A 13,801-nucleotide genomic window follows, 5' to 3' on the forward strand; every position below is an offset into this window, starting at 1 on the left:
GCTGGAGAATTGTGGGTAAGACTTCTCTGTCTCCCATTCTCTCTTTGAATCTGGCCTTTTTTCTTCAGACCATAGCAGTCAAGCAGAAGTAAGAGAAACCCATAAGAACCTCTGCTTCATGTACACACCCCCACAAATGTTGGTGTCCTATTGCCTGAATCAAGCTACCTTTTCCCTTGGCCAGTATTTTTCTTTTTTTAATTAATTAATTAATTAATTTTTCGTTTCGTTGGGTCTTTGTTGTTGCGCGTGGGCTTTCTCTAGTTGCGGCGAGCAGGGGCTACTCTTCGTTGTGGTGTGCAGGTTTCTCATTGTGGTGGCTTCTCTTGCTGTGGAGCATGGGCTCTAGGCGCACAGGCTTCAGTAGTTGTGGCACACGGGCTTGCGGGCTCTAGAGCACAGGCTCAGTAGCTGTGGCACACAGGCTTAGTTGCTCCATGGCATGTGGGATCTTCCTGGACCAGGGCTCAAACCCGTGACCCCTGCATTGGCAGCTGGATTCTTAACCTCTGTGCCACCAGGGAAGTCCCTCCTTGGCCAGTTTTTAAATGCACACACTTGTGCTTTTTAAAGATTTTTTTTTGTTAAATTGGAGAGAAAAAAGTCTGTCTTTCACCAGAGTCCCCCAGATTTTTAGACATGCTTTAGAAGTCTTTAGGCCTCCTCTTGCCAAGTTACTCTTACAGAAAATACTTTCCTCACTGATGGCGGGAATAACTTCATAACACTTCTACTTCCCACATGATACAAAATAGAAGAGATACTGGGACATTTCCAAAATTAAGGGAAATTCCACCTTACATGGGAGATTTTTACCAAATGGAACTGGAAGCTGGAACTAGAATTTGACACAGGAAATTTAAATTCAAATGTTGAGTATTAGCTCTCAACAATTTTTTTTTTTTTTTTTTTTTTTTTTTGTGGTATGCGGGCCTCTCACTGTTGCGGCCTCTCCCGTTGCGGAGCACAGGCTCCAAACGCACAGGCTCAGCAGCCATGGCTCACGGGCCCAGCCGCTCCGTGGCATGTGGGATCCTCCTGGACCGGGGCACGAACCCGTGTCCCCTGCATTGGCAGGCGGATTCTCAACCACTGCGCCACCAGGGAAGCCCAGCTCTCAACAATTTTTGAGTCTTGTTCCAGTTTGTATCCATGACTCAATATCCTCCAGCCACCAAATGCTTATGTTTATTTCTCCTGAATTAAGCACTTATTGAGCCTGTTTTTACCACAGTGCTGACAGTGTAATCTGATTACATATGAAGTTTCAAAAATTATAGTGTTTTTCAGAGAAATGAGCAGATGACTAATAGAGACCTTTCTGGACCAAGGATCAAGACGAATGACCATTGATGTGGACTCCATCAGTGTACTGATGCTAGCAAAGACATAAAGATGTAAAATCACCTTTGGTTTATAAGGTATGCCAACTGTATATGTTACATGAATGGCCATAAAACAGATAACATGGAGAAAGCTGTTTTTATGTAACTATTTACTCACCCCAAATTCCCATGAATATTGCAAAGAACACTGTTGACTCATTGTCAAATAAATGGGAGAACTGTAAAACAATAACAACATCACAAAGACTACTTAGTATCAAATGAGGGAGGGAAATTGCAAGTCTTTTTAACATACCACAATACATACATACCTTTGAAGCCCAACAGGTAGAATTTAGTCTCCAATAGTCACACATTACATCACAGAGTGGGCACATGATAATCTGACCCCCAATCTCAGGGTCACAGATCTCAGTGCTGCAGAGGGAAGAGGAGAGTTTTTGTTTTGTTTTGTTTTGTTTTTGTCTTGTTTCGTTTTGTCCACACGGCATGGCATGTGGGATCTTAGTTCCCCGACCAGGGATGGAACCCATGCCGCCAGAAGTGGAAGTGTAGAGTCCTAACCACCAGACTGCCAGAGATTCCCAAGAGCAAAGTTATATTAAAAGTGATGTGTTTGGGTGAAAGTCCAAAGCTGCTTTTATTGGAACAACATTATACAGCTTCTTACATATGGCACAAGGGGAAATGAACTAGCAATTTTTGTAGATCAAATCATGCTTTGAGGAACAGAATCTTTAGAGCCCATCATTAAAAACAAATTTTCCATAAAGCACCAGGTGAGGGGTAGCTGCTATGTTTGGGTCTTTTTCAGAAACATCAATTATCTGCTGCCATAGGAAACATTCTGACACAAATTCCAGAAAAATAATAGCAACAGTTTCAGTTAGCATAAGATTCTCTATTTGGGCAACGCAGCTGCACTTACCTGCTTGAGTTATCATGCATCGATAATAAGCCGTAAATAAAACAAGCTAAGCCAACTATAGCTGCAAAAAACAGCATTTCTGTGTAAAATCCGAGAAAGACAAAATAGATGCCAATTTTTTCTCCGTAATAATCCCTATGAAAGAGGGTAAAAAGAGAATCAGAGGTTGTAAGAATGATACAGTCCTGAGAGTCTTGGTTTTGTATTCAGACAAACTTGAATTCTAATTTTGGCTCCATTGCTTTCCAGCTGTGAAATTTTGATAAAGTTACTAAACTTTCTAAACCTTAGTTTCCACATCATAAAATGCAGGATAATGCTTAGCCATAGAATTGGTGTAAGGATTAGAAGAGACAACACATGTAAGTAAGAAGCCAACTGAGTGGAAGTTAAGATCTACTTTTGAAATAATCAGGTAATTTGAAAAGCTTTTAAATTTTAAAGAGAGTTTAAATGTTTTGAAATAAAGTGCAGAACATTCTTCTAGCAATTAACAAATCAAAATCACATTCACAATCTGTGCATGGACTTTCGCTTTATCTCTCTCTAAAATTGAAGAATATACTCAGACCACAACAGATGAGAGTGGTTGTATGTATGAACTTCCATCTTCCTTTAAATTTGGAGCTCTGATGGATGCTTATAGAATTGTAAGACAAGGAGCAAACCAAGGAATCAAAAATGAGTGTTTAATCAAGTTCCATAAAATATACAGTTCAGCACTTGCTTTACAAAGAGTTAAAAAGTGACAGCATTAGTTGGAATAAATGTTCAAGTCTTATAACCAAGTTTTGGGGTTTTTTTTCTGTTGTTTTTTAAACCAACTCTCTCCTTAAGGAATCTCTCAAAGAACCAGAGAACAAGGTTTTCTCTGCCTCATAAAACCAGGTTTTTTAAAAAAACAACACAAAATAGGTTAATCTTCTTCCTTATTCACGTAGAGCTCAGCTCACCAAATCCGTGAAGTCTTACCACAGTTTCCTAGACAGAGAGATGTAATCCCTTTTGGGCTCTAATAGCATGATATATATAAATCTATTACAGCACTATTTATTAAATTGTAATTTCCACACATGCTCAAAAAACAGGCAAATCTAAACATAAAGGGTTTAAATTTTACATAACATAAACTTATTTAACATAAACTTAATTTCCCAATGAGAAGGTTTTTAATTTTTTTTCACTCAATATTAATTTTATTGAATATCCCATTCTTCAGTTTTCAAAATTTCTAATCTTTTCTAATGAAACAGGCATCTCTCTGCTTGTACCATCTTTCATTCTTTCATTTTTTCATTATTTTCAGTGATAATAAACATTTTTACATTGTTGTTTTCCCTTGTTCTGCTTTTCAAATTACTATAAACTTGAAATTAAATTATAATTCCATTGTATTCCCTTGTTAATTTACCATTTACAACTTCCTTAGGTTCACTCACACAGGATGAGTAAACTTGCTTTTTCTCTTTTTTTTGTTTTTGTTGAAAAACATAGCAATTATTATAATACTGCATAACATCAAAATCTAAAAAAAAGAATAAAAATATTTGATTTGGGAAAATTTACTATTCATCGTGTCTATTTCCATTTGATGTTTTAAAAATTATAGAATCAATCATTTTTAAGGTAAAACATCAATATTACTGCTATATGCTTAAACAAAAAATTATTTGGGAATTCATAAAGAAACTGGATATTTCAAAGAACTACATTTTTCTTCCTTTCAAATTTCAAGAATCTTATTCCTTGAGAATTAAAAAAAAGTCCTCAAGAACTCCAGACCTTTAATTAGTATTTAAAATATTCTCAAAAAGAGAAATTCTCAAATGAACATTTATTATGTATGGAATTATAGAAATAATTTTACTAAACTTTGGACTTGAGGAGCTTAATAATAGATTAACAACTAAACCATCTCTTAAGAATGCAAAAAGCAAGAGACATGTCTTAGATTTGTATTATGGTAAATACGTATATATTATTTACATATTATTGAAATAACGTTTAAGATGTTAAATTCTTATTATTCATAACAAAGAAAATGAGAAAAAGCCAATAATATGAGATACTCTGTAAAGTATCAGACATAAGGAGAATAAATACTTCTTTTGAGTATTAATTTTTTAGAAAAATTTGCCTTTTATTTACACTTACGGTATTTCTTAACCTGTCCATTTTACTTGCTAGATTTTGCACTCATCTGTGGCCCCATAACATTTAACAGGGCATCTCATAGGTAGAAGACATTCAATATTCTTCGTTGTGAGATCTTGTGAGAAGGCACTGGTCTAATTTTGTATTCCCAGGACTTAGTCTGAGACATAGCAAATAATCAAAACAATGATGGTGGAATTGAAATAAATATAGGCTTGAGGAATGAATGAACAAAATGCAAACATTTGGTCTAAAGAGATTCATTTTTCCCATGAATTCATGGACATCTGAGAAACTTAGCTTAGCGATTACACTATTTTGGCTTTTAATAGCACCATTATAGTCACTGTAAACATATTTGTTCTAACCTATTTGCTATATAGCAGTATATCAATTTTAATTATAAGCATTAAGCCATCCCAATAGATGATATCAGAAACATTATTTGGAGCTCTTAAATTGGAAAGAAAAAATGGGATCAGAAGGCATATAATATTGAAGACTGATAAACCACTGATGGTAACCTTTGTATTCCCAGTTATCCCTGAAAAAATATAATCTAATATGACAAAATGATCAGTACCCAAAAGGCAGTAAAAATATTTACAAACATTTGGACATGGAACTTAAGTTTGGTGTAGAGATAACATGAAATATGTGAAATCTAGGAATTCAAATCCTATATTCTAAATCTCTTTCCAGGCACCCCTAGTCATCATTTTTTTTTAACCCTCTATATCCAATCCACTAGGTCCAATAAATTCTGTCATAAAAGTCTTTTTCTTTTTTTTCTTTCTTTTTTTTTTTTGGCTTTGTCACGAGGCATGTGGGATCTTAGTTCCTCAACCAGGGATTGAACCTGCAATCCCTGCATTGGAAGCACAGAGTCTTAACCATTGGGACCACCAGGGAAGTCCCATAAAAGCCTTTTTCTAATCCATAGTCCCCTCTTTCCTGTTACCAGTGCCTTGGATATGACCTTCAATATCTATTACTGGAAAATTTTTATTTTATTTTTGTGATATGCAGGCCTCTCACTGTTGTGGCCTCTCTCGTTGTGGAGCACAGGCTCCGGACGCACAGGCTCAGCGGCCATGGCTCACGGGCCCAGCCGCTCCACGGCATATGGGATCTTCCTGGACCGGGGCACGAACCCGCGTCCCCTGCATCAGCAGGTGGACTCTCAACCACTGCTCCACCAGGGAAGCCCTATTACTGGAAAATTTTAGCAGCCTCCTTACTTCCCTGACTTCGGTCTTGCATCCTTCTACTATCTGTCCTGTTTCCAAGAGAGTAATGTTTCTAAAGCACAAGATTAAACAATGACCGTTTCCTCCTTTAAAGGTTTTCTCCTTTCATCTTAGCAGTGTTCTTCATGATTTTTTATTGATAAACATTCAAATCTTACCAGCCACGCCTCCTAAATGAAGAACTAAATGCACAATGCTCTTCTTTAGCCCAGTGCTCTTTACTTGTTCTCTCTACATGGGATATTCTTAACTAACTTGTTTACCTAGCAACCTGCTACTTCTCTCAAGACACACTCAAGAATAATCACTGTGAAACTTTCCCTGAGGTTGTCATAAAGGTAGGTGCTCTTTCCTCTGTGCTCTGTTCTTTCATGAGAATCACTCTGCTGTAATTATTATGCACTTGTGTGTCTTCCTGCAAATATCTTTGTGTTAGGAAACCACGTTCTGATTACCTTTATAGCCCTAGCCTCTTGCTGATATCTAGCGATGCTAAATAAATGCTCATTAAAGGAATGTGGGCATTGTAATTATGCATCTATAGACAATTCCTTTCTACTTTTAAGGATATTTTTATTTTTAACAAGTCTTCCCATAAAAAACTTTCCTAAAACCATAAAATCAACAAGGAGAGGAAATAAAACCATACCTGATATAGGCCTTCAAGCATCATGACAGAGAACACCATGATCTTCAAATTACTTGTAAGTAAAGAAATAAACCCAGTTCCAACTGAGTACCTATTACCAGCTGCCATACCTGAAGTACAGAGAGCAGTGAAGAAGATGCTTAAGAAATTCTAGGGAAAACATGTGAAGTAGGGTGGGGACATTAGACAAACACAGACAAAATAATCCCTGGGAAAAAGTCTAACTAAATGCCATAATACTGAACACATGTTGGGACTTGGTAATTCGTAGTACTAGCTAAAAGAAAGGGATCTGAAAATGAGTAAGCCTGGAAGTGGCAGCCTCAGAAAAGCAATGTTTCTGGGGAAGAATCAGATATAAAGGATGGTACTTCTTAAAAGTGGCAGAAAAGAGAGAGAGTTAGGATTCTATAGAAATGAAAGAAAAAGTGCATGACAAGCACAGGATATCATCCATGAAAGAAACTGCATGGAATAGGAAAATAAACTAACAGAAGAGTGTACTCTAATGCTAGAAACTCCATGAATTAAACACAAACAGAAAAAAGCAGAGCATACTATACACAATTATGTTAAAAAAACCTGAAAATGTGAAACAAAGAGCTTCAGCTGATGAAAATTCTCCCAAAAGAACATGAGGAATACTGTAAAAAAAACAGTACAAACTGAATTAAATGTTCTCAGATAAATAACTGGAAATGTAATAAAATATCAGAAATATAAAAATAAGAAGTGGGAAAAAACAGGAATAAATAAAACAAGAGATGAAAGAAACCAAAAAACAGAGGAAAGAGAAGAACCCTATAAGATCATGTCAGAACTGATGATGAAATTATGAGGTATTCAAGAGAATAAATGGACACCAAGTGAAAATCTAATAAAAGATGATAAGAAAAACAGGATACCTATCAAAAGAATGAAAATGACATAGAGAAGTAAAAAGAGTCTCAGGAAAATTGTTTGATATGAAGACAGGCAAAAAAGACCAAACATACAGATAACTGGAGTCCAAAGAAAATAATCAAAGCACTGGAAAATAATTATATTTTAAAACTATAACCCAAGAACACTTTCCAGAAAAACAAACAAACAAAAAAAACCAAACAAAATAAAAGATACATAGTTAAAGGATCCACCAGGAACAGGGAAAACTGACTTAGAACAACCAATTCCAAGACATAATGTGTTAAAACAATCAGATTTTAAAACAAACAAACAAGCAAACAAAACTCTCCAAGGCCCCAGGCAAGATGATAAATTAATGTACAAAGGCAAAGAACTTCCTACTAAATGAGGACACACCAGAGGCATTTCCAGTAAGATCAGGAACAAGGCAAAGACACCAACTATTATTCAACATTGTTCTGTAATTATCAACCAATTAATTGAATAAAAGAAAATAATTATAGACATAAGAATTGGTAAAGAAAAGTAAAATATTTCTATTTAAAGATTATATGATAATATACCTCGATAGCCTTAATGAATCAATAAAACTAATTCAATAAAGAATTCATCAGGGCATTAGAATATAAAACTAACACTCAGAAGACAATAACATATAACATGTAAGTAAATACATAATTTATAATAGCAACAAAAATATAAAATACTTAGGATTAAACTTAAGAAAGTTTTATAACTCTATAACACTCCTGAAAAACCCCAAAGTAGGCTTAAACTAAGACATACCTTTCCCTTGACAACTTTTCCTTGATTAGAATGTCTCATCATCAAAATACCAGCCTAGGGCTTCCCTGGTGGCGCAGTGGTTGAGAGACCGCCTGCCGATGCAGGGCACACGGGACCGGGACATGATGCCCCAGTCCAGGAAGATCCCACTTGCTGCAGAGCAGCTGGGCCCGTGAGCCATGGCCGCTGAGCCTGCACGACCGGAGCCTGTGCTCCGCAACAGGAGAGGCCACAACAGTGAGAGGCCTGCGTACCGCAAAAAAACAACAACAACAAAAAGTACCAGCCTACCTAAGTTAATTTATAAACTTAATTTGATACCCATAAAAATACCAACCATCTTTTTTAGTAACAAGCTAGACAAGTTGATACTAAAGTTTATATGGAAGAATAAACATGTAGAATGTACAAGGAAACACTGAGAGTAAGAGCTATGACGAGGTATTAGCCCAACTAGATATTAAAACATACTAGAGGTAAGCCACTACAATTAAAAGAGCCTTCTGAATCACTTTGCTGCACACCTGAAACTAACACAACATTGCAAATCAACTATACTCTAATATAAAATAAAAATTAAATTAAATAAATAGCCTGCATGGATAGTTAGCTAGATCAACAGAATAGTTGCTTTCATCCAGAAAGCAACTCAACTGCATATAGAAATCTAGCATATGATAAAGGTGGTACCTCAAATCACTGAGGCAATGATAAACATTTTAATAATAGATTTGGGACAAGTAGAATAGAAAGTGCATATTTAACTTTATAAGAAACTGTCAAAGTTGTTTTTTTAAAGTTGCTATACCATTTTGCATTCCCACCACCAATGTTTGAGATTTCAAGTTGTTCCATATCCCTGATAGCACTTATTGTTGCGAATCTTTTAGATTTTAGTTATTCTAGTGTGTGTGTGGTGGCATCTTAATGACATTTTAATTTTTATCCCCTTAGTGAATAAAGATGTTGTACATCTTTTGATGTACTTATTGGCAATCCATAATTATATTCCTTTGGTGATGAATCTTTTATCTTTTGTCCATTTTAAATTTTGTCTTATTATTGAGTTGCGAAAGTTCCTTAAATAAAAGTCCTTTATTGATATGTGTGTTGCAAATGTTTTCTCCAGTCTGTGTTTTGCCTTTTTATTTTTGTAACTGTCTTTTAAAGAGCATACATTTTTAATTTTAATGAAGTTAAATTTATACATTTTTTAAATTGTGCTTTTTGCATTTGATCTGAAAAGTCCATGCCTAACTCCAAACCACATATGATTTTCTCCTATATGTTCTCCTAGAAGTTTTATAGTTGTAACGCTTACAATTAGTTCTCTCATCCATTTCAAGTTAATTTAAATTTTTGTACAGGATAGAAGCAAGATTCACATTTTTCATGTAGATAGCCACTTGTTCTAGCATCATATGTTGAAAGGACTATCCTTTCCCCAATGAATGACCAGGCACCGTTCCTGAAAATCAATTGACTATATATATGTGGATCTATTTCTGGACTCTCCTTTTATTAAAGATTTTTCTTTGGAATAATTTCAAATATATAAAAAAGTTACAAGAATAATTCAAATAATACCCATATATCCTTTAATTCTTTTATTGTAAAAATATTGCTGCATTTGCATTTTATCTCACTTCATATATTATATTTCCCCATATATACATGCCTTTTTCTGAACCACTTGCAAGTAAGTTGGTTGAATATGTACATCATGGTCCTTTACCCTTAAATACTTTATTGTCTATTACTAATAATAAGGATATTACCCTACATAATCACTGAGAAGAAACCTTAGGAATAAGAGCTGTTTTCTGCAGTTCCTCCCTCTGTGATAATATAGTGTTTTCTTTCTTGTCTTTTTGATTACCTAGTTAAAAACTTTACACCTAGCTATCAATTCTTTACATTAAATTGTGTTAAAAATTTAAGTTTATTTAAAAACTTATTTCATTACTGAAATGGAAAAGCAGTATAATTTGCTATAAATGAAAAGTTACAATAATAGGATGAAAAGGTTTAAAATGTTATTAAATTTAAGCTAGATACTGCCATCTGATGGAAAAATCTGAGCTTCCACTTTGTTGTAAAAGAAAATCAGCAAGTGCTAACAAGGTACTGACCTGAGGTGTAATGCATTTGTCTGTATCAAGGGTTATAAGTACAAACCTTTGGGGAATATTTACAGCAGAAACATCTGTAGACAGCTAAATACTCTCAATATATTTTGAACAATGTAAAATATGTAAACCTCATTCTGACAACTTTGCTTTTTTGAAAACATACCATGAAAATATTCTCCAAGGGCACTAATTGTAATAGTGAAAAGTTTGAAACAGCCTAATCTTTTTCAATAGACGAATAGACAAATAAGTTATGCAAAATTTATAATATGGTACCCTGTGTTGTGTTAAAAAGCACAAGATAGATCTGTGTGTACTCAAAGGGAAGTATGCCAATAATATACTATTTAGTGATAAAAGAAAATCTTAGCAAAAAAGTAAATAAAGATTCCATTGCTCCAGGAAAAAAAAAAAGTGTATGTATTTTACTTCACATGCACATAAAAATAAGACTGAATGGCTATTACCAAATAGCCATAGTTACTTCTGTGGAATTCAATGGAGGTGTAATTTCACTTAAAACTTTGCACATCTCTTTATTGCTTGGAATTTTTTAGATACATGTCCTACTTTTATAATTAAAAAAATTAAATGGTCATTAATCAGAACAATTAAAATATCCATCCAATCAAGAGTTTATATAAAGATTTACAGAAACCACAGTTTATATGCTAGTTGCCTTCTATTTATTCTTAAAAATTTCCCCTCTTATTTGCCTTAAATGAAACTGTTGGAATAACATTTCACTTGGTTTGGATGTAGACATGAAAATCAGTCTCATAAAAAGGAGGCTGTGATGCTGTGCAAGCAGAGCAGTAAAAGCATATCTCACTGAGTAAAAATACTGCTACTAGCAACCAGGGGTCTGTAACCTGATTGTTTCTTTATTGAAATCATAGCAGGAGTCTCCTAACATCCTCTATGCATGTAATATTGTCATGGTTCAAAGCAAGAACCTGCAACCATAGTCTTCTTGCATAGCTAATGAAACTGTCTAAAGAATTGAGATAATAGAACAATTGCCTTCACAGCTTTCTGAGATCAACACACACACAAACATCCATACATGACCTTTCTTCTATCCTCTAAATTCCTAGACGCAGAGGAAAACAAACAAACAAAAAATTATTGTGTTAAACACTAAGTGCCAACCCCATGCTAAGAAAATATACATATATCATTTAATTATCAAATAACCCCATAAGGAAAGTACTATTGCTATTCCTATTTTACAGATATAAGTCTCATAGAGGTTAAATAACCTGACCATATTTATATGCTTCTAAGAGAAAGAGCTTGGATTTGAACCCCATGTACCTAAATGCTAAGGCCCAACTTCTGAACCATCAAGCTATCTCTGCACTGTGGTTAAGACCATTCTGACAACAGCATTTTGCTCACAAATGAATGACTAAATGGTAGTGTAGATACAAAACTGGGAAGATGGGAAACGTAGTGGGTGAGAATAGTAGTAAAAAGAATGGAATACGATGCCATTGTGAATAAAAACCACATAATCAAGTTTTAATCAGTTTGATTCTGTGTAAGAAACTTACCTAATCAAATTAAAAGGCTGCTCCTTGTAAAAATAGGAAAACCGAGCCCAGTTCTGGCAAAGTGTGTACCTTTCATTGACAGGATTCGGAGGTTCTGATGGCTTCCAATATTGACCCTACAGACACGCAAGAAGAAATTACTGAATGACAAAGCAAAAGACAAGGGTGAATAATGGAACACTGCCTTTATAAAAAGCCTAGTGAATGAGGCAAATGTTCTCTTTCACTTTTCGATTTGGATTTTCATATTCTATTGATGTAAATTACTAAATCATTTAGTGTATTGTAGAGTGTAGTACATTTGCTACACTGTACAATAAATGAAAATAATAGTGCTTTATTTATTAAATTTTCACAGCCAGCTATCTAAAAACACAAGTTAAAGTCTGAGACTTTGGCTTTACTCAAGCTGCTCCTTTGACCTGGAGTCCTCCTTTCATCTCTACTCAAATTCCAACAGTCACAGCTCAGGGATTCCCACAACTGTATAACTGGCTGGGACTTTGGAAATAGGCTGACATTTTTATATTATAGATGGAAAAACTGAACCCCAAGCAAAGTTAAGTGAATGATCCAAAGTCACACAGCTATGACTGGAATCTCCTCTAGGCAACGTGTCTTGTCCTCACTGGCCATCGCTGATATGTTTCCCAAAGGACTTAAAATATACAAAAGACTTTAGCACTTAAAAGCCTCAATATTGTTTCATAAGTTCCTTCCCCACTTTTAGGTACTGAGTAGGCTTATTAATATAAAGTTAATTAGGGCCTAGCAGAGCACTGTCTACACATAGCTGTTCAATATTTTCTCTTGAACTGTTTGCCTAGACAAGTAAACTACTGAAGACAACACTGAGCAAACACCCAATCTAAACTTAAGCACATATGAAAATCTCTATATGACAAGGTATAAGATTTTATATCATCCAGATTCCAAATTTTGTCTTCTTCTCTAGGTTGTCCTACTGAATTGAGAAATGAAATAGAAAAAAAGAAAAAAGCTGCCTATTTGCGTATCTTTAAAAAAAAAAAAGGTTCTTTAAAGCACATAAGAGAAAAATCCAGTACCTAAATCTGTATTCAGGAGAGAAGAAAGGAAAAAAGGTAAAATTAATAGTAAATGATAGTTCTCTGTAGCAAGAGCTCAGTAACACTGATTTTCTAGTGACCGTGGAGGACTCTTCTGGAAGGCTAGATATATGGAGTAAAATTGCTGGTGACTGAGGACAGTTTGGCTTTATGACCTGGTGAGAGTAAGAAAAGAATCAATGCCCTAAAAACAAACAAACAAACAAAAAAATCCTCAAAATCTTCAAAAGAAGAATGAGCCCTTTTGCGAAGAATGATTAACAAAGAATGTGTTGCAAAGCGTTTATTAACTATAGATCTCTCTACTTGATCAAACGCTGTGGCATCATTTAGAATCCATAATCCCCTAGAAGTTCTTTTGCCCCAGGGAAAAGTGTGTGTATGTGTGTATGCGGGGTGGGGTAGTTTCTCTAATACAAGTTAAATTCACCTGAATTGATACTAGTGTTGAGAATTGCCACTCATTTTGAAAAATTCCGCTAACATACCAAAGATAATCAACTAACCAATGTTGAACAGACCTAGAGTCAACAGTTAACATACTGTTGAATAAATATTGACAGAGGAAAGCTGGAAAAGAGAGAGATTGGCTTTGGGCTTTTGGAAACCATGACAGCAACATCATTTTCAAAAACATGGGCAGGACTTCCCTGGTGGCACAGTGGTTAAGAATCCACCTGCCAATGCAGGGGACACAGGTTCGATCCGTGGTCTGGGAAAATCCCACATGCAGAGGAGCAACTAAGCCTGTGTGCCAGAACTACTGAGCCTGCACTCTAGAGCCCGGGAGCCACAACTACTGAGCCTGTGTACTGCAACTACTGAAGCCTGCACGCCTAGAAACCCATGCTCCACAAAAAGAAGCCACCGCAATGAGAAACCTACACACTGCAACGAAGAGTAGCCCCTGCTTGCTGTAACTAGAGGAAGCCCACGTGCATCAATGAAGACCCAATGCAGCCAATAAGTAAATAATAAAATTTAAATTTAAAAAAGGGCAATGATT

General features: G+C 35.3%; 1 protein-coding gene across 15 annotated transcripts in view; it reads right to left on the bottom strand.

Annotated features, from left to right (window-relative positions):
• The window catches only part of ANO5 (anoctamin 5), a 98,488-nt gene that overhangs the window by 34,481 nt on the left and 50,206 nt on the right, over positions 1 to 13,801 (bottom strand). For all 15 annotated transcript variants that reach the window (XM_067749602.1, XM_067749611.1, XM_067749617.1 and 12 more), the window contains 4 exons: positions 11,708 to 11,823; positions 2,275 to 2,409; positions 1,658 to 1,763; positions 1,504 to 1,564 (listed from right to left, as the gene is read on the bottom strand). In XM_067749602.1, coding sequence (XP_067605703.1) covers positions 1,504 to 1,564; positions 1,658 to 1,763; positions 2,275 to 2,409; positions 11,708 to 11,823 — 418 coding nt within the window. The remainder of the gene's footprint in view (positions 1 to 1,503; positions 1,565 to 1,657; positions 1,764 to 2,274; positions 2,410 to 11,707; positions 11,824 to 13,801) is intronic.

Source organism: Pseudorca crassidens, chromosome 9 (assembly GCF_039906515.1).
Source record: "Pseudorca crassidens isolate mPseCra1 chromosome 9, mPseCra1.hap1, whole genome shotgun sequence".
Taxonomy (NCBI): Eukaryota; Metazoa; Chordata; class Mammalia; order Artiodactyla; family Delphinidae; genus Pseudorca; species Pseudorca crassidens.